Below are 21146 nucleotides of genomic sequence, written 5' to 3'. Positions count from 1 at the left end.
CATCTTGATCTTTCCTTTGCAGGATTTGGAGTATTCATTTGTCAGCAGCTTAGACATCTATCAGAGATTTATTTTTGTAATCTACAGTGAAATGATCTTTTACGAATGCTCTATGTTAGGTTTCTCATCTTTCTTCCATCAATATTTTTGCACAAGTGGTGTCAACCTTCCAAGGGGAACAAAAATTTGCTTTAGGTAATGAATTAGCTCCCTTCTCTTTCAGCAATATGGTTGCCTCAATGCCAACTTCATGACACGCATTGGTCCCTGAAAATGTCAATTTTACATTCCACTTAATCTTTCTATGAATCATTTAATGGCACAAAAGCAATTAGTAATAAACTTTCGTACCTTTCCTTAGGCTCCAGTAATCTACAAGACCAAGTATGGAGTGTACCAAACTAAATTTTTGGAACCTTAACATGTTTTTGTCCAGTAGTCAGCTTAGAGGGAAAATCCCAGATTTCTTAGACCAATTTAGGCATCTTGCATATCTTTCTTTGTATATATGATAACTTCTTCGATGGTCCCATCTCAAAATCTCATGGAAAATTGTTAACCTTGTGGACATTACATCTTAAATTGAATCAATTGAATGGGGGAACCACACTAGAAAGCTGGGTTCTACTTTCATACTTGGAAGGAGTTAAAATATTGCACAGAATTTCTTGGAGGACAATGTGTCTGAATTGCATTTTGCTGATTTCTCAAAATAAAAAGAATTTAGACTTGTCTTCAAACTCTATTGTCATGAATGTCAGCTCCAATGGGACTACTTTTGAACATAATTTTTTCAGAGTTCTTGTTAGACCAGTCCACAATTTCCTACTTGGTTACAAACACAAAAATCTTAAACAGTAAGACCTCTCACAAATAGGAATTTCAGACGGTTCTGGAAATTGGATATGTACATTAAATTGATCATTCGGACCCCTTGTACACTCCCTGTGTACTAGGGTGTTCCCCTTTTTGATATCAATAAACTTATTACTTATCAAAAAATTAAATTGATCAACAAATGTGATTGCAATGTATCCAAGGTATGGCTAAATTCTGAAGTTGTTGATTAAAATTTAATTGCTTCATGGGTTAGCTACCAGAGTGGTTATATCCAAATGTCACAGAATATTGCACTCAAATCACTTTTCCTAACCAATATCCTCATTTTGTTCCAAAACACAAATAGGGAGTGCCCTGATAGTTCTTGACATATAAGATAAATCTCAATCAGGAGAACTTAATCATTACTAGGCACATTGACTATCTTTGACCCATATAAAACTAGGAACAAAAAACCTGAAATTCCCAACTCATTGGCTTCCTAATATAAGCTTGAACCATTGTGCCTAAACAACAATAGCTTCTTCAGAATTATACCTTTTTCACTGCAGATTGGAATAGATTCATGGGGATTAGAGATTTGTACCACGCTAGATGGGTGAAATGACAGCACCAGACCTCCAGTGGCTCTCAGCTAAAAATTCAACAAATTTGTTGAAGATACTCTTCCAAAACTATGGAAACTTGCTTCTCTATTGGTATTTGGATTTTTGCCAATAATAGCTGTAAGACATTTGCCAATGTGTTCAAATGAACTTGAACCTTATGGTTACTTATTTTTCTCTAGTACTTTCCATGAGTTTTCTGTTATTCCATATTTTTAAGTATCATAAACCTTTCAAGTAACTTGTATGTATCAGTTTCTACTGAGGTCTTACTGGGTTGCATTTCTTCATCTTGTCTCAAATTCATTTGATGGGAAAGATGCTAGAAAAAGAAGGTAACATGATATTATTGGAATTCCCTGATCTATCAGTAAACAATCTTTTCAGTGAAATTGCTCAGGGCATATTTAGTTTGTCTTTTCTTGGTTACATGAACATTCATACGACAAACTTTCTAAAACAATTCCATCATGCACTCAATCATTTCTTCTTTTCAACTTCAGCGTGTCTCACACGCTTCTAGTCAGCTTTGCATTAAACCATGAGCTGATTTTGTGTGGCTTGAGAAGAGAAGCTCATAAATGGGCTTTGACCAATCAAGTGGGCTGGACCCACGCAGTGTCATACACCCAACCCAACAGACACTACACTGTCTCTTCTTCTTTTCAACTTCAGCGTGTCTCACCCGCCTTTAGTCAGCTTTGCATTAAACCAAGAGCTGATTTTGTGTGGCTTGAGAAGAGAAGCTCATAGATGAGCTTTGACCAATCAAGTGGGCTGGACCCATGCGGTGTCATACAGCCAACCCAACAGACACTGCATTGTAAATGTGATTTAATTCATATCTAACTCTTTGTGTGGCTTGAGAAGAGAAGCTCATTGATGAGCTTTGACCAATTAAGTGGGCTGGACCCATGCGGTGTCATACACCCAACCCAATAGACACTACACTGCAAATGTGATTTAATTCATATCTAACTATTTGTGTGGCTTGAGAAGAGAAGCTCATAGATGGGCTTTGACCAATCAAGTAGGCTGGACCCACGCGGTGTCATAGACCCAACCCTACGGACACTGCATTGTCTTTTCTTCTTTGTAACTTCAGCGTGTCCCACACGCTTTTAGTCAGCTTTGCATTAAACCAAGAGCTGATTTTGTGTGGCTGGAGAAGGCAAGCTCATAGATGAGCTTTGACCAATCAAGTGGGCTGGACGCCCGCGGTGTCATACATCCAACCCAACAGACATTGCACTGCAAATGTGATTTAATTCCTATCTAACTCTTTGTCGGTGATTTAATTCCTATTTATTAAAAGGCTTTTACTTGTTTAAAATTGTTGAGTCAGTAATCAGTTTCTGTTTTAAAAATTTTTCTAACTCAACAATTTTAAACAAGTGAAAGTCTTTTAGTGGAATACATCACTTGTCTACCATGAAGATCTTATAATTTCTCATATCGGTGAGATTTTGTTTCAAAAATATGATATACTAAAATGGATCCATTGTTTTCAATTTTTAGTCTAGTTTTGTGGATTGTTGCCATATGAATATATGATATATGATTCATTTTGAAATGTAGAATTCATTTTAAAAAGATTTGAGAGCACAATGTTACTGAAGGAAACAGTGTAGGCACTGTGATGAATTTTTTTTTTTTTTTTTGAAGATTTGTTCGGCACTATGACGTGTTATTTCTTGAACATTTGTATCGTATAGTTTTGTACTATGGTGCACATGTAATAATGCTAAAAGGTTACTCGATGTTAATACAATACTATTGAATTGTAGTTAAGCTGGATGCCTAGGAGGTCTAGTCATGCTGCTCATTCTAAACTAAGCACTTCATTTTCAACCCCAGTAAATTAGAGAAACAACGCCCATTTTTTAAATTAACTGCTATTTTTCTTTTAAAAGTCTCAAAATTAAGAAAACTTCGACTAGACCCTACAAATTTCCTAAGGCTTCTTAAAACAATAAGAGCTCTACCAAATCCATACGCAATTTATAAAAATTCTGAAAAATTAGGAGAGCCACAATCAAAATCATTAAATTTAATTAACAGTGTATAAATCAATATTAACCAAAACAACTAGCGTAAAAGATCAAAGATGCCAATATACCACTCGTGACATCTACTCTTTTTGTTTTTAGATAACAAATTAATCATACTACTCTTTGCATAAAGTAATTAACATTGTTAAGAGTCTTGGAGTTTAATTGTTTGATACCTCTGGATGTTTTCATCATCTCCCCTATTTTGTAACCATTGAATTATTTATTAAAGAGTAAATTGCAAATTATAGACCAAAAGTTTGTGTGTTTGGATTTTATTCTTAAAGTTTCAGAATTTGAATTTTATCCTTGAAGTTTGGGGTCTTTGGATTTTACATCCTGACGTTTCAGAATTTAAATTTTACCTCCTAAATTTTAAGGGCGTTTAGATTTTTCTCTTCAAAGTTTGAAAGTGTTTAGATTTTATGCTCTAAAGTTTTAAAATTTGGGAGTGTAAAATCTAAACACCTCCAAACTTTAAATATAAAATTCAAATACGCCTAAACTTCTGGAGTAAAATTTAAATTCTAAAATTTCAACATGTAAAATCCAAACATCCTTAAATTTTAAGGATATAATTTGTAATTTATCCTTTATTAAAAAAAAAAAAAAAAACTAATTGACTCTCACAATCTCGCACTTTTTTTTCTTCTTTGATTTCAATATCCTTTTTTTTGAGAATCAAAAGCGAAGATGGAGACTCATCAATATCTAGACTTTTAGAGCCCCACCAAAATTTCACCCGTCAGCAAAGAAAACCCAGTGCATACGGTATTAGATTTCAATGTCCCCTATTCCCATTAAATGAATATTGATTTCTTCTCACAAGCATTGATTGTCAAGATTCTAGAGCCACACCGACACGAGCTTCATCTTTAGCTCAACGTTAGTGTGAAAGGAAGAAATTGGTACTAGGAAACAAATTTTCTAAGTCAAAAAGCTGTGCCTAGTTTTCTCCCAAAAAAAAATAAAAAAAATTGTGCCCAGTTTATATAAGGGAGACTAATAAAAGCCTAGCTGGACAAAAAATAAAATGAACTTTAAAACTTTTGGAGGTTTAAAGTCTTTGGACTATAAATTTGTAATTTTAAAAAAAATGTATTAAAAATTAAATTGGTGTTATTTATAACAATCACGAATTTAGAATTATTGTTTTATATAATTGTATTTTGATTTTGATTACATTGGTGGCAACGCAGCAATTCCATTATGATTAGGAGGTATTTGATCTAATTTGGATATTTGAATAAGAGACTTAAAGTTTTCGATATTTTCTTTGAATTTTATGAGCCTTTTCACTAAATATAATTAAAATTTGAATTTGTGAGTGTTATATCTAGAGAAATTTGGTACTGACAGTGCCAAATTAGGGGGAAAAGAGGAGAGATACTCTAACAACAAATTCCATACTTTCTTTTATATTATTAATTTATTATAAGATGCAAACCGGAGGACTCTCTTATTGATTGTTTGGATTTTGAATATAGCCTTGCATACTATAATCACTCCTTTGGCTATCAAACTATCAACTTTTGTTTCATAAATTGACGTCTAATCACTCCATTGGCTACTAATTATGAAATTATTGTATTTGTTAAAGCAAAAAGGACACCTGACTTTAGGTGGGAAAAGCCAAGTGAAGCTAAGACACGATCATACTAAAATATTACAATGGATTTTAAACATAGCCTTGCATACTATAATAATGAGACTTCTTATATGGCTCTTCAATCATCAATATTAGGGAATTGCAAGCTTAGTACCCTACTTCAAACTAGACATTAATTATTCCATAAAAATAACATTTTTTTATGGGTTTGATTTTCTTACAAGATATATATATATATATATTGGTCACTCCACCCCCAACATATCTTGAGTATATATATTTCTTATTTAATAACATTTTAATTATAGGGAATAGAATTTCTATATACCTTATTTATAATTTATTTATTTGTACATATTTTATTCATCTCTAAAATGTTTGTCTTAAAAAAAAAAAAAAAAAAAAAAAAAAAAACACTTTTGTAGTAACCCCTCCTTTGTTAGAGTCATCTCATTAAAGATGGCAAAATACATTCTCTCGAAATGGGGACATGGTATCTATGATTTGACTTGGTTACACTGCGTCGCCATCCTTACAGTATATACCTATTATTCTTAGCTTATCATATCATTGGATGGAGAAAAAATTTGTAATATTACTATGTTTTTTAGGGTTTTGAGATTTAGAGTTTTGGTTAAAGTTAGAGGATGATCTGATTAAGATAAGAATAGGTGTTTTTTAGGGAATTTGTTTAAACTTGCCCCCAAGAAAGATACACTCTTTTGTTTTGGGGAGCAAGTCTAAAAATCTAAATTAAAATGAGCAATGTACAAGTATTTTTACTTTTTTTAGTATGAGTTAAAGGTACAAGTTTTGTTTTATAAGAGAGAAGCTTTTAAATAGGATCTTATATTTTCATGTCTAAATGGGCTCTCCTTTAAATGGCCAAAGTGAGAGTTTTAGTTCAAAACGGGAATTTCCTCCAAAAATAAAATCCAAAACGTGGGTGGGGTGTATTTTTAATTGTTGTTAATGGACTAATGGGTAATCAAAATGAGAAACTAAGGATTATTTCCATAGTACTTGGTTATTTATTTATTTATTTAATAAATGAAAATAAGTAGATATAAGCTCTTTTGTAAAAGTTAAAACTCAAATAAACACTTTCATTTTAAAATTCATTCAAATCATGAATTTTTATACTCTAGGCATTTCAATATATGGAAATTGTATTAAATTCGGATAAGATTACATTGAGTGTTATTCCTATTTTATACTCTAAACAGGAACTAACAAACTCTACCTGAAATGCTGCCAAGATTTAACCATAACAAACTTTCTAAACTACCAATAGATAACTGATATGTGGACTTCCACTCTAATTGACAGTGCCACTAATAGAAGATAAACTGCATGTAGCTTTAGGCTTTACTCTTAGAGCATTCGCATCAAGAAATTCTATCCTATCTTATTTTACCATCTTAAAAAGCCACTTTATTAATTATACAATACCATTTTATAATACATCCAGCATCTCAACTTTAATTTTTCTTTTCTACTCATTAAAATAATATATCTACACAATAAAATATAATTTTTCCTTTTTTGTTTTTTCCCAATTTTCTCCTCCACCTTTCCTCAACCTCTATCACCGTGCCTCCACTACCCAATCACCACCACCGCGCCTCCACCATGACCACTACGCCACCACTGCCCACTGCTCACCAAAATCCCACCAGAACAAAAACCCATATTAAAAAAAAAAAAAAAAAAACCCAACGTTACAACAAAAGAAAAAAAAGAAAAAAAAAAAGCGCAGAACCTAGAAGAATCAGAGTCCAACCATGCGGAATCTGAAGTCCAACCAATCGGATTTACCCCATTAGAGAATTAGAAATCCATAGCAAAACCCATCGGAATCTACCCCCGTCTCCACTATGCACGACCTTGCCGTGACCCACACTGATCTCCACCAAACCTATCACCAATCTGAGCAACCTAGAAACCTAGCAACATCGAACCCAAACACTGGCGATCTCCGACGACCAACAAAACCTAGTAACACCAGACTTGAGAGAACCATGACCCACAACCCACTTTAGCCATATCCACATTTTCCTTTAAGCACCGGTCACAACAAGCAAAAAAAAAAAAAAAAAAAACCCGCCGATCCACCGACGTAGAGGCCTGACCACTGGCACAAAGAGAGAGAGAAACTTTTTTCCCAAAAAAAAAAAAAAAAAAAAAAAACTTTTTATAGTGGAAGACTTAATTGGGAGACTAGCTTCTTCTTCTTTTCCCAGAACAAATACAATATCATTGACTTAAACAACATTTACATCCAAATTTAGACAACGAGACAGGAATGGTGGGACACCTTCCAGCTAGACCGGCTCTGCCTTATACTAGTATAGAGTACTTAGCTAAAAGATTAGCTTTTACTCTTTGGTTGATGAGTTGCTGAGAAAATGTTTATTGCATGTTATGAACTATACGAACATGGAAACAGGAATTGATAGCAATATTTGAATGTTTTCCACTTGACAAATTTTAAATGCTGAAAGACAAGCTTTTACTCGCTAAGAAAACAAAAAACAAACAAAAGGGACCAGTAGACATATACATTTGATTTGAGAATACACCAGCATTTCATGGGCAGACTGTCACCCAAACCCAATGCAACTATTTTGTATTGCAAACTCTATCCTATGGTGTAATCGATAAATGAATTGGTGATAGTATTCCTTCAAGCTCCAGAATTAGTTCAATACAACCTAATTTTTGTAATTTCAGTAATGATTATTTGCATACAAATAAAATATCATTAGAACTGTTATTGTCTTTTTTATTTTGCAAGAATCTAATTAAACTTTAGGAGAAATTACACTTTGCCTACCTATGGTTTAAAAATTAGCACTTTACCCACTTGAAGTTAGCTCCAGTTATCTTCCATTACCCACCTCTGTTAAAAACAAGGGTAAATTTGTATTTTTATTACCATTTTATGTCTCTCTCCTCTTAAAACATAAAAACTAAAAAATCAAAATAAAAGAAGATCTAAAAATTAGGTTTTGTAAAAATTAAAACTTAACTTTTACATCTTTTCATGAATCAACTTTTAGATCTTCTATTTTAACACATTAAAAATTGAAATAATGTGTTTCCTCACCTGAACCAAAGAATGGGCGAAAAAAAAAATCAATTAAGTTCACCAGATCTTACTCTAAGAAGCACCACGGCCTAAGCTAAATTCACAGAAAGAATTCTTCTAGACTAACCCAGTTCTTTCCTTTAAGCTAACAATAGAAAGAGGATGATGTGTATCTTGCAATCCCAGACATGAGTGCATATATAACTACCAGTGCAGTAACAAAGCTCCTCGGTTGTATGCACAAAATACACCAACCAACGCAAGCATAAAAATGAAGACAGTGCTGGAAATACAAGCAAAGAATGAAGAGGGCATTTAGGACAGTGACGTGATAAACTAAGCTTCATGAATCTAAACAAAATATAAAAATAAAAAGATCCTTACAGAGTGAACAATTGGCTGCCAAAACCCAGGGCAGTAGCAAATAAGGATTTGTACTTTGGGAACCGGAAAACATCATCATAAAGATGCATAATTTCAATTTTTAATGTGTTAAAATAGAAGATTTAAAAGTTTTTTTTTTTTTTTTTTTTTATGGAAAGAAGATTTAAAAGTTGATACATGAAAAGAAGATGTAAAAGTAAGATTTTAATTTTTGCAAAACTTAGCTTTTAGACCTTCTTTTCCCTTCATTTTTTAGTTTTTTATGTTTTGAGAGGAGAGAGACATAAAAGGGTAACAAATACAAATTTACCCTTGTTTTTAACCGAGGTAGGTAACAGAAGACAAACGGAGCTAACCTCAGGTGGGTAAAGTATCAATTTTTAAACTACAAGTAGGCAAAATGCTTTTTAAGCAAACCACAGGTGGATAAAGTGTAATTTATCCTAAACTTTACTCTATTATTATTAATAAGAAACTTAACATGCTTTATTTTTTTTTTTTATGGGATTGTAACATGTTATATTAATATAGGCATCTCAATGTATTTTCTAATATAAATCAAGTAAAATTTTATTTGAACTCTTTGTCAAATTATTTTTGTGGACATTTTCTTGAAAACATTGAGATGGAAATATAGAAAAATAATTATACGGTTCCAAATAATGGCATTTTGAATAACTTTGATTAATCATAACAATATCAAAAATTTTAGGCACCTATAAGAAATAAATTGAAGTTTTTCTTTTTAATTTTTGGGGGTGGATGGAGTTTTTCACTCAAGTTCACCATTTTATTTTCCTTCCAAATTGGGAAGAAAAGGTGAAAGAAAATGAGATCAATAAGAAAAGAAATTAATTATAATACTCATATAAATCCAACTAAATTGAGAGTTTATTGAGATGTTATTAGATGTGATAAGATATATTGAATTTTAAATAAAATGTTAATGTGGCATTCTCTTATTAGATGATATAAAATATACATTTTACACTTCATTTTTACCAAATTAGAAACTCATAAAAAAAGTATCAAATTACTCCACTTTTTCATCATTCTATTTTTAATAATAAGAATATAATAGTAATTTAATTTCTAACTTTCTACTTTTCTGTTCTCATTACCAAACAAATATAATCAAAAAATAAAATAAAAAACATATATTTTGTTATGTAAAAGTTTATTGAATATTTTGCTGAATTTTTTTATAAAAACTGAAAATTTTCTTAAAGCACATTTGGCAGGTAAGCAAATTAATATGTGGCGTTTACCAAAAAAAATAAATAATATGTGGCAGCCAAAAAAGAAAAAAGATAAGTGGCCAGACCAAGGTAAAGGCCCCACTAAATGGAGGGAGACTTCAGTCAATGCTTGAAGTGTAAAACGAAACAAATTCAAACGGAGGTTCTCCTATATAAATTACCATACAATTAGTATCGTTTACACAACTCACAATTAATCGTTTTTACAATGGAGGGTTCCTTAGGATTCCTTTTCCTGGCTTTTCTAATTATTCCTCTTCCTAATTTCTTCATTTTCTGCACCGGACACTCTCAGCTTCGTTGCATCGATACCGAGCGACAGGCTCTTCTCAACTTCAAGCAACATCTTATTGATCCTTCTAACCGGCTCTCCTCTTGGACTGCCCGTGGGGATTGTTGTCTATGGGAGGGTGTTGTCTGCCACAACCTCACTGGTCATGTCCAACAACTCCATCTCAGAACCTCTTATCCTGAAGGCGGTTTTGCAACTTACGAACAAGAAGAAGCCTTTGAGCGGCGGTCAATGTTTGGTGGTAAGCTAAATCCTTCTCTGCTTGATTTGAAGCATTTGAATTACTTTGACCTCAGCTTCAATAATTTCTCTGCTTCTCCTATTCCCGAATTTCTCGGTTCAATGAAGAGTTTAACATCTCTTAATCTCTCTCATGCGGGATTTGTGGGACTCATACCTCATCAACTTGGAAATCTCTCCAATTTGAATTACTTGGACCTCAGCTACAATGATTTCTCTTATACTCCTATTCCCTCTTTTCTCGGTATAATGAGCAGTTTAACCCATCTTGATCTCTCTAATGCGGGATTTGTGGGACTCATACCTCATCAACTTGGAAATCTCTCCAATTTGCACTATCTCAATCTCAATCTCGAAAGTTTTAGAATCTACAATTTCGAAAATTCTAGTCTTTCTGGTTTATATGTGAATAACCTTGAATGGCTTTCTGGTCTTCCTTTGCTACAACATCTCGATATGAGTTCTGTTTATCTTAGCAAAGCCTCTGATTGGGTACAACTCACAAACACACTCCCTTCTTTGTTAGAGTTGCGGTTGTCAGATTGCCAGCTTCCTTTCATTCCTCTTGTTGTTGATGTCCACAACATGACTTCTCTTAGGCACCTCGATCTATCTGGAAACTATTTCAACTCTTCAATTCCCAATTGGTTGTATAGTTTTAGTCGTCTTGAGTTTCTCAACCTTCGCAACAGTAATTTGCAGGGTACAATCTCCAGTGCCATTGGAAATCTTTCATCTTTGACAAACCTGGATTTTTCAAATAATCAGTTCAGCGGAACTCTCCCTCAAAATTTGGGGCAATTAAAAAATCTTGTCGAACTTTCTTTTTCACAGAATTCAATTTCGGGTCCACTTCCAGTGTCTTTTGGAAATCTTCAATCTTTGACATACTTGGATCTTTACTCTAATCAATTCAACGGAACCCTCCCTCAAAGTTTTGGACGGCTTTCCAAACTTGATACTTTCTATATTGATTCTAATAAGTTGAAAGGTGTTGTGTCCGAAGTTCATTTTGACAATTTAACCAGTTTGAGGACACTTACTGCATCTGGAAACCAACTGACTTTAAAAGCAAGTCAAAATTGGATTCCTCCGTTTCAACTTGGGGTTTTATCCTTGCAATCATGGAATTTAGGGCCAAATTTTCCCGTATGGCTTTGTTCGCAAAGGAATCTTCGGTATTTGGACATATCCAATACAAGGATTTCTGGTGTTGTTCCCCCTTCATTTTGGAACTTGTCTTCTCAGATTGGCTTTCTAAATCTGTCCCAAAATCTACTCTATGGAGAGATAGTAAATAGTCTCATAAATTTGCCTTCTGATTCCATGATTGATCTGAGTTCGAACCATTTCAATGGTTCGTTACCTTATGTATCCTCTAACACGATTGTGTTAGATCTTTCTAACAATTCATTTTCTGGATCTATTTCTCACTTTTTGTGTTACAAGATGAATGAGCCCAAACAAATGCAACTTCTCAATCTTGGAAAAAATCATTTATCTGGGAAAATTGCTAATTGTTGGATGAAGTGGAACAACTTGCAGCTCCTAAATTTAGGAATCAACAATTTCACTGGCAACATTCCATCATCCATTGGATCTTTGACTCTTCTTAAGTCTTTGCACCTACACAAAAACAAATTTTCTGGAAAATTACCATTATCTTTCAAAAATTGTGACAATTTGATGACCATTGATGTTGCTGAAAATGAGTTTGATGGAAGCATCCCTTCATGGATAGGACATAAATGTTCAAGCTTAATGATTCTTAGCCTTCGCTCAAATAATTTTCTTGGTCACATACCGGAAGAACTTTGTGCTTTAACTTCACTCCAAATCTTGGACCTTTCATGTAATAAGCTAGTCGGAAGCATACCGAGATGTGTTAAAAAATTTAGTGCCATGGCCACAAAAGATATTTCAGATTACGACACGAGTTTTGGTTCCTCAAGTTTTGGTTCCGCAATTGCTTATTCTCGTGAATCACTCCCTCTTGAAAGTGCGTTGCTTGTGATAAAAGGGCAGATTCGTGAGTATAGTACCATTCTTCGATTGGTAAAATGTATAGACCTTTCTATGAACAATTTATCAGGAGAGATACCCATAGAAGTGACCACTCTCCAAGGATTACAATCATTAAATTTGTCATATAATCTCTTGATTGGAAGTATTCCGGAGAATATAGGTACTATGGGATCATTGGAATCTATTGATTTCTCTGTGAACCAACTTTCAGGTCAAATTCCCTCAAGCATGTCAAGTTTGACATTTTTAAATCATTTGAACTTGTCAAACAACAATTTGACTGGGAAAATCCCATTCGGCACTCAACTACAGAGCTTCAATGCGTCCAATTATATTGGGAACAAACTTTGTGGACCACCACTTATAGATAATTGTACTACAAGTGGTGCAAAACCCCACATTGACAACATAGGGTGTCAAGATGCTAGGAGATTTGTTGTGGATTGGTTCTATGTGAGCATGGCACTTGGTTTTGTGGTTGGGTTTTGGAGTGCATGTGGTCCTTTACTATTGAACAAGAAATGGAGAATTATGTACTTTCAATTCCTAGATCACATGGGGTATAAGCTTAAGGGTGTTGTTTCATTGTAAGTAAATGTTGTAAAATTCGTAATATTTAGTGCAAATGTCATGTGGTCATGTTGTCATGTTAATCAATGTTTTGATGATTTTTATATCATATATGTGCTTGTTAATCTTATATTTTTAGTTGATTAACTCGAATGGCATATATGAATATGGTGTTTCTTCCTAAAAAGATCCAAGGCAATCCAATTTGTAACTTTATTCAGTCCCTATAGATTAATATTTTACTATTGAACAAGAAATGGAGAATTATGTACTTTCAATTCCTAGATCACATGAGGAATAAGCTTAAGGGGGCTGTTTCATTGTAAGTAAATGTTGTAAAATTCGTAGTATTTAGTGCAAATGTCATGTGGTCATGTTGTCATGTTAATCAATATTTTGATGATTTTTATATCATATTTGTGCTGGTTAATCTTATATTTTTAGTTGATTAACTTGAATGGCGTATATGAATATGGTGTTTCTTCCTAAAAAGATCCAAGGAAATCCAATTTGTAACTTTATCTAGTCCCTGTACATTAATATTGTAAAATCAAATTTTAGCTTATACAAGGAATTGATTTGTTAAAAGTAGTAATGCAGTATACTATACCTTGAAATGATGCCTTGTTACTGTTTCTATTACTTTAAATGATATTCCCATAGGCGAGCTAAGTGTTCATCTAGCTATCCTAGTAGCTTTCTTTAGAATCTCCTATCAATCACTTTGTAAAGTCTCATTGTCTCAACAATATTGTGCATAACTGGACAAACTAGACATGTTGTTTATAACAAAATTCTAGGCTATCAGTTGGATCCCCTCCAACCAGTTTCTAAGAAGGAACTCTTAGGCTACAAAATAGTGGCTCTCTAAAGTCTACTAGTGTTTATTAATATTTTGACAATTTCTATATAATCTTTGTGCTGGGTAACTTATATTATTATTATTTATATTCACTCCATTGGTATATATGAATATGGTGTTTATTCTTATAAACATCAAAGGCAATTCACTTCATAGTTTCATTTAATCCCTGTATATTAATAGCGTAAAATCAAATTTTTGTTCAAAGGCAATCCATGAGGAGCCAAGTGTTCATTTTGCTATCCTGTTAGCTCTCTTTAGATCCTCCTAGTGATCTCTTTATAAAGTTTCAACGAAAGACAAGAAGATTTTGCATAACCGAGTAAACTAATTGTGTTCTTTGTAACAAATTCCAAGGTTATTTGGTGGATTTTTTGCCATCAGTAACTAAGAAGGAAGCCTAGATTGCAAAAGTGTGGGTACTTTTACAGTATATTCAACAGTGTTTCCCTCCTGTTTCAAGACATCTAAAACTGGATGGTTCATTTTTTTAGAACAATGTTATTCATTTAATATCATGATTGTGCTTGCAGGGGAGCATTAGTGAAAATGTACTTTTAAGGGGATCTGGACTCTTACTTGGGACTGACCATATCGAAGTTTTACTCTTTTTTAGGCCCCAATTTAGGTGTACAATTTCTCAAATATCATTATGAAGATGGGAATGGTAGTTATCTTTGGCAGGATAGTAGGCATCATGGTCCTCTGTTGCTTAAATATAGACCTCGGATCAGCAATGATAGTCAGTACTGTGAATGTAAAGGTCTTATCAGATCACAATGGAGGAAACTAAAGTTGGCAGCCAGCAGGGTTTGCGGCTTTGATTCATATTCAGGGCAAGTGTTTTGAGGCAAACCTTGATCAAAATGTAGTGGAAAATGTCAATTTAGAACTACAAAATCAGGATTATTTGAATGTGGGGGACAACATGGAATGCTATTAGACTTACTCCACCAAAAGTTTAGCAGTTCAAGCTTACCAGGTATTCTGACTAATAGGCTTTATTCCAGTCCTAGAAGACCTAATACTTGGGTGCATAGTTAGCTTGGGCAATAGGAGTTCTAAAAGGCAGAAAAGCTTCGTTGTTATCATTTTTGAAGTTTCTTGGATCGCTCTTATATATCACACTTGGATGGAGAGAACTGTCAATGGCATGAGAATAACTTAAAGATGAAAAAACTACATTCAAGATTATTGTCGTAAAGGCTAGATGGACTGGCATCAAGCAGGCATATTATGAATTCTGCCAAAAACAAAGGTTGTGTTATTTTTGGAATATCCCTATGACTGTATTTGATTCTAATTCTTAACCATTGTATTTGTCTATCTTCTTTTTGCTTTTGATGATATGTAATCCTTAACTATTGTATTTGTCTATCTTCTGTTTGCTTTCAATGATATGTTGACCTGTAATCTATAGTGTTTTATCCTATATTGTTGAAAGGGCTCTTTGTATTGTTTTGGTTCTTTGTTAGTCTGCTAGTCTTGTTTGCAATGTAATTGTTTCTGATGAATCATCTTAAAAAAAGGACATTTAGGAAACAAAAGGTTATACTTAGTCAATCAAATATGTTTTTTATTTTTATTTTTTTATGATGAATATGTTCTCATTCAGCTAAAAAGATGATGTTTAGGGAATCAAAGGTTGTGCTTAATTAATCAAGACAGTGATGGTGAGCCCATCACCTGGTTAGGCAATGTTGCTTCCTTCTTTATTTTTGCAAAAGCTACTGCACCTTGGTCTAAATGACATTTGATATCATGTTTCCATGTTCCTATACATTTATTTGCTACTGGTATGCAGTTTCTTAATTCAGAATTAAGAAGAAGCATCTCAAATCTATAAGAAGGGGGACATGACCAAGAAACACTCACCTAAAAGCTAGTTAGATTTGTTTGGGCTGAAGGCCTATGTAATATGAAAGCCTGTCTTGTGACCTATTGTGGACCAATGAAAAAGAATGAAACTTGCAACTTGGAAGTCGAGCTCAATAGTGTACTATGGAATACTTTATCCCATCTAAGAGAAACTTTGTAGTTAGTGAACTTTGAAGATCCTATTTACAAAGTCCTTAGAGAATCATGACCCTAGCATACATGAAAATTCTGATGTTTATGTGCTAGTGGCGTGCAGTTCCTTCTATGGTGATATTTAAATGATCACCATGGTTAGTTACTGGAGAAATGAACAAAGGCGTAAACATTATTTGTGACCTAAGCATTGATGGCTAGTTTTGGCGAAAAGCCTATTTAACTAAATGCTTGTTTTGCGGCCTGCGATGAACATATTGAGTTTCCTTTGACCGAAATTCTTCCTTAATTATTGCTTCATCATGTCTATATCTTTCTTAATTTCTTGTGCTTCTCTTGGTTTTGTTTTCTTTTCAATACCCTAGTATTCCAGCTTATGCAAAGGAGCTCCAATGTAACTTGCAATGAGAAAGAGAAACAATCCCTTCTAAGTTATAAAGGTCTTAAAAATCCTTCGAATGGGTTGTTGACTTTGTCTGTTCAAGAAAGTTTCTGGAGTCTAATGTGACAATATAAGTGGAAAGTTGGGTCCAGCTCCACCAAGGAATTTGAAATTCTGCTGATATAGATTACCATTGGGAAATCTCTGTAACTTAAGGGAAATCAGATTGTCATCCAACAAATGGAGTCAAGAGATATCTGAAATCTTAGAAAGTTTATCAAGGTGTCTTTCAGATAGACTAGAGATCTTAGACTTAAGATATTCTCAACTTCATGGTCATTTGACGGATGAACTTGGGCTATTTAAAAATCTAGTCAAACTTTCTTTTGAGGATAATTCAATTTCAGGTCCAATTCTAGTGTCTTTAGAAAATCTTTCATCTTTGACATACCTGGATTTTTCAAACAATCAATTCAACGGAACTCTCCCTCAAAATTTTGGACAATTGAAAAATCTAGTCGGACTTTCTTTTAGAAATAATTCAATTTCAGGTCCAATTCCAGTGTCTTTTGGAAATCTTTCATCTTTGACAAACCTGGATTTTTCAAATAATCAGTTCAGCGGAACTCTCCCTCAAAATTTTGGGCAGCTTTCCAAGCTAGAGAATTTTTTAATTGAATCAAATATGTTGGAAGGTGTTGTGTCCAAATCTCATTTTTCCAATTTAACAAGATTGAATACATTTTATGCATTTGGAAACCATCTAACTTTAAATGTAAGTCACGATTGGATTCCTCCTTTTCAACTAGAGAATTTAAGCTTGCGATCATTGAATTTAGGGCCAAAATTTCCTCTTTGACAAACCTGGACTTTTCACAAAATTTGTTTAGCGGAACTCTTTCTCTAAATTTTGGGCAATTAAAAAAATCTAGTCAGCCTTTCTTTTCGGAATAATTCAATCTCCGGTCCACTCCCATTGTCTTTAGGAAGTCTTTCATCTCTGACACACTTGGATCTTTCAAATAATCTATTTAACGGAACAGTTCCTCAAAATTTTGGGCAGCTTTCCATGCTAGACACTTTGTTTATTGATTCAAATATGTTGGAAGGTGTTGTGTCCAAATCTCATTTTTCCAATTTAACAAGATTGACAACATTTTTTGCATATGGAAACCGGCTGACTTTAAATGTAAGTCACGATTGGATTCCTCCTTTTCAACTGGAGTATTTAAGCTTGCGATTATGGAATTTAGGGCCAAAATTTCCTCCATGGCTTTGTTCACAAAGGAATCTTTGGTATTTGGACATATCCAACGCACAAATTTCAGATGTGATTCCTCCTTCAATTTGGAACTTGTCTTCTCAATCCTATTATCTAAATCTTTCCCACAATCAAATCAATGGTGAGATTCCAAACAATCCTTCAATTTTGTCTACTTCAGTGACTCCTGACCTACAGTAGGTTATAGCGACTGTGCCATATGCTCCATCCTATCTCGAAGTGACTCAGCGACATGTCGTACGTGTTGCATCTCAGTTATCAAGTTTCTAAAAAATTCTAAGTTCCTCATGTATGTAGTAAAAAAAAAAAGGATCCACATCGTATAATTAAATCACGATCTCTAAGCTTAACAAATTTCATGAGTGTCTGAGTATAAATTCAAGCTTGCATCTGACTAAAAAATGTCAACAGTGCCAACAACGTAGTTTGCATGAAGTAACAACCAAACTAGAGACGAATTAAAAGATAAGAGGATGTGATACATTACTACACACAAAAATAAGTGAATGCTACCCCAATGATATCAACCTGAACCAAGAGAACAAAGAACACAACATAATATTTTGGCACAGCACGTCTAGCAAATCATAGAACAACAGAACAAATATCAATGTCTGGTGAAGTTTTAAAACATGCAAGATCACTTAATACTTTTTAACATCAGGACATGACTTTTTAATTAACCAAGAGAGTGTGATAAACACATGGCTGGATCTTCCACAATGAAAATTTTTCTCTGGAATAACAAACTAAAACTTATGGATATGCCCTAATGTATAACTTGCCTAATAGAATAGTAGGAGGGGGCTTCAATATTATTTGGTAGTACATATACAATGATGACAGTCAGCAGAAAAATTAATTGCAACAAGATACTGATTAAAATGTGACAGGGCTCAAATACAGTAGACCTCCCAAATTTGGCAAAAAATTAAATTAATTAAAGTAATATAATATCAATTAAAAGAGCAGGATGTCTACCATGTCACCAAGACCAAGCATCATGAAGTCTGAACCATTTCCTCCAGAAACCGCTCTGCCCAACAAATCCCTAGGAAAAACTATCTTCACAGGCAACTCCAGCTTTTTGTTATCAATTGTGACCCAGGTAGATTCAAAGACTCAAACTATTAGCATCTGTATGAACAGGATTTGATGCTTGTTGTGTTGCCACTGAAACCATGACATTTGCCCCAAAAAACCTCTCAAAAAAACACCCAGAATATGTCATATACAAACAACTGTATGAACAGCATTGCACATATGTTTGGAAGCTGCACATGGCTCACAAATGCAATACATATGGAGATGCCCAATAAATTATTCAATATCCAATGCCCAGAAACAAGCCAGGCTGCAACAGTACCTATGCATGCCAGCAATAATAAAGCTTGAATTCGTGTGAACAACTTTGAGCAGCAGCGTGACACATATGGGTCAGTCAAACCAAATTGTGACTTCAGATATGCAACGTGTGGAGATAGACAAAAGAAAAGTGATGAAACAGAGGCAATGGCTGTAAATGCAGTAAGGAGTTGTGAGACAGAAGAGAACAAGTAGAACATCAACAGCAAACTGCAAGAGCTCATTTCTGGGATCATTAGTGCTTGGGACCTATCTAGTGTAATGGATGCCTCAGACAAGTCACGGTTTTGCTCCATTTCTTTCTCATAATTTAGAGCCTGAAATGCAGATCCAAATGTTACAGCTACTGCCGTCACACTGAGTGTAACGGGTGCTGGCTCCAGCAAATATAAAAGCTTCCACAGGGACTCCATGACTTACCAAACACACAGCCTTCTAATTTGTTATCTTAAACTAGTCTTTTTGCACAAATAAGCATCAATATAAGAAGTTAACAGTTACAATTTCTGCAACCAAAGTTGCATTGGCCCTCTGATAAACACAGACCAGAGAAGTCCATGCAACCTGGAAAAAAAATCATATTAAAAGAAACATGTAAGAGTGCATGTGAATATTATCTCTCAAAAACTTAGAATTCTTGGGAAAATCAAATGGCTTAATCGCATAAGAAATATATTTTGGCATTATCCATTTTACATGAAACTCAAATATAAAAATTATGCAAAAGGAAAACTCTCAACATTTCCATGAAAAGGGTTGATTCCAGAGCATCTCATGCATATGTGTTTTCCCAGCATTCTCATAAGTAATTTTCATGTTCTCTCTCTCTTCTTTGTTTCAGAAGTGGAAAACCACTACACTAATGCATCCAAGCAAAGCCAATTTTCCCATTCTTTTAGTTCCCTTCTTAAGGACCCCAAAAACAAAGTTACATTACGAACATCAAGAATAGCATATGCAAAACCTTAATGCTTTTGTCCTTTACTTCACCTAAGTAAGCTACCCCAGTATCCCAACTAAGAGGAAAGGAATCTATTCCACCTAAATCAGCAGAAAACTTCAATCAATAAAAACTTCACTCATATTTAGCCCAAAGATCACTTTATTTCCAGCAAAATAACAATTTTTTTTAGGGTAAGTAAGAAAATAACAAGAATTGAAATTCCAAATTCCAAATCTTTATTCTTTCCCAAGACCCAATATAGCAACGACCCTCCGTCCAACTGAGTCTAAAATACTGAGCTGACCATTTCACTAATTCTATAAAATTAACCCCCAACATATGGTAAAGAATCAAACTTTATCATTTCATTTACGTTTACTTAGTTTTCTGAGTATCCAAACAGGGAGATAATGACCCAAAATCTAAAATTTTCCATTCCTTCTTGAATCTTTTTCCCACTAATTAAACAAATTATCAACCCACCAAGAAAACCCAACATCTATAGCATAAAAAGATAAACAAAGGTATAATTCCAGTCTAGATCAAGGAGCCCACAATGTGTATAATTCTGCAATAAAAAAGGTACAATTATGAAGAAGCTATTGTTGTTCAAGCACAAGAGTTCAAGCTTATATAAGGGAGCCAATGATTCATGATTGTGAATCACCCTTGAAAGGTTATTTTTCCCTGTTTAATTGGGTCAAAAATAGCCAATGCATCTGGGAATGATGAAGTTCTCTTGATAGAGATTTATCTAATATGTCAAGAACTATCAGGCAAATTTCTAATAATGTTTTGGCACAAGATGAGGATCTTGGTCTAGAAAAGCAATATTCAAAATTGTAACATTTGGATATGATTATTGTAGCTGACCTTTGAAACATTTGGAGCTCAATCAGCAAGTTCAAAATTTAGCAATAACTTGGATACATTGCCAATTTGCCATCAAGTTTGCTCTTAGGGAGATTGATCAATTTAATGTACAAAGTTAAATTCTAGAACCAGTTTGGAACTGTCTAAAATTCCTATTTGTGAGATGTCTAACTGCATAAGGTTTCTGTGTTGGTGACCATGCAAGAAGTGTGGACTCACTATGATGGCATTGAGTTCAAAGTAGGAGCCCCATTGGGGCTTACATTCATGACAATAGAGTGTGAAGATGTAATTTCCACAAGGTTAACAATTTTCCAAGATATTCAGGATGGGACCACAGAAGGATTATCATATATAGAAAGAAAGATATGCAAGATGCCTAGAATGGCCTAAGGAATCTGGGATTTTCTCAGACAACTGACAGCTGGACAAAAATGTGTTT

At 34.0% G+C, this 21146-nt stretch overlaps 1 protein-coding gene and 2 pseudogenes across 1 annotated transcript; 2 read left to right on the top strand and 1 right to left on the bottom strand.

Moving 5' to 3' along the window:
* Positions 1 to 21146, top strand: part of LOC112019401 (signal peptide peptidase-like 1) — a 50764-nt pseudogene that overhangs the window by 15933 nt on the left and 13685 nt on the right.
* Positions 10048 to 12987, top strand: LOC112019499 (receptor-like protein EIX2). Its single transcript, XM_024052021.2, has one exon. It carries the CDS (start codon positions 10048 to 10050, stop codon positions 12985 to 12987), a length of 2940 nt encoding a protein of 979 aa, XP_023907789.2.
* Positions 18469 to 19914, bottom strand: LOC136062872 (signal peptide peptidase-like 1; annotated as a pseudogene).

The sequence above is a fragment of the Quercus suber genome, unplaced genomic scaffold (assembly GCF_002906115.3).
Source record: "Quercus suber isolate HL8 unplaced genomic scaffold, Cork oak 2.0 scaffold_461, whole genome shotgun sequence".
Lineage (NCBI taxonomy): Eukaryota > Viridiplantae > Streptophyta > Magnoliopsida > Fagales > Fagaceae > Quercus > Quercus suber.
Note: the sequence above shows the minus strand (reverse complement) of the source record. Positions and strands in the feature narration are given on the sequence as shown.

What these genes read in the sequence shown, in the direction of transcription:
- LOC112019499 (XM_024052021.2), top strand. Translation starts at nt 10,048, where the DNA reads ATGGAGGGTTCCTTAGGATTCCTTTTCCTGGCTTTTCTAATTATTCCT.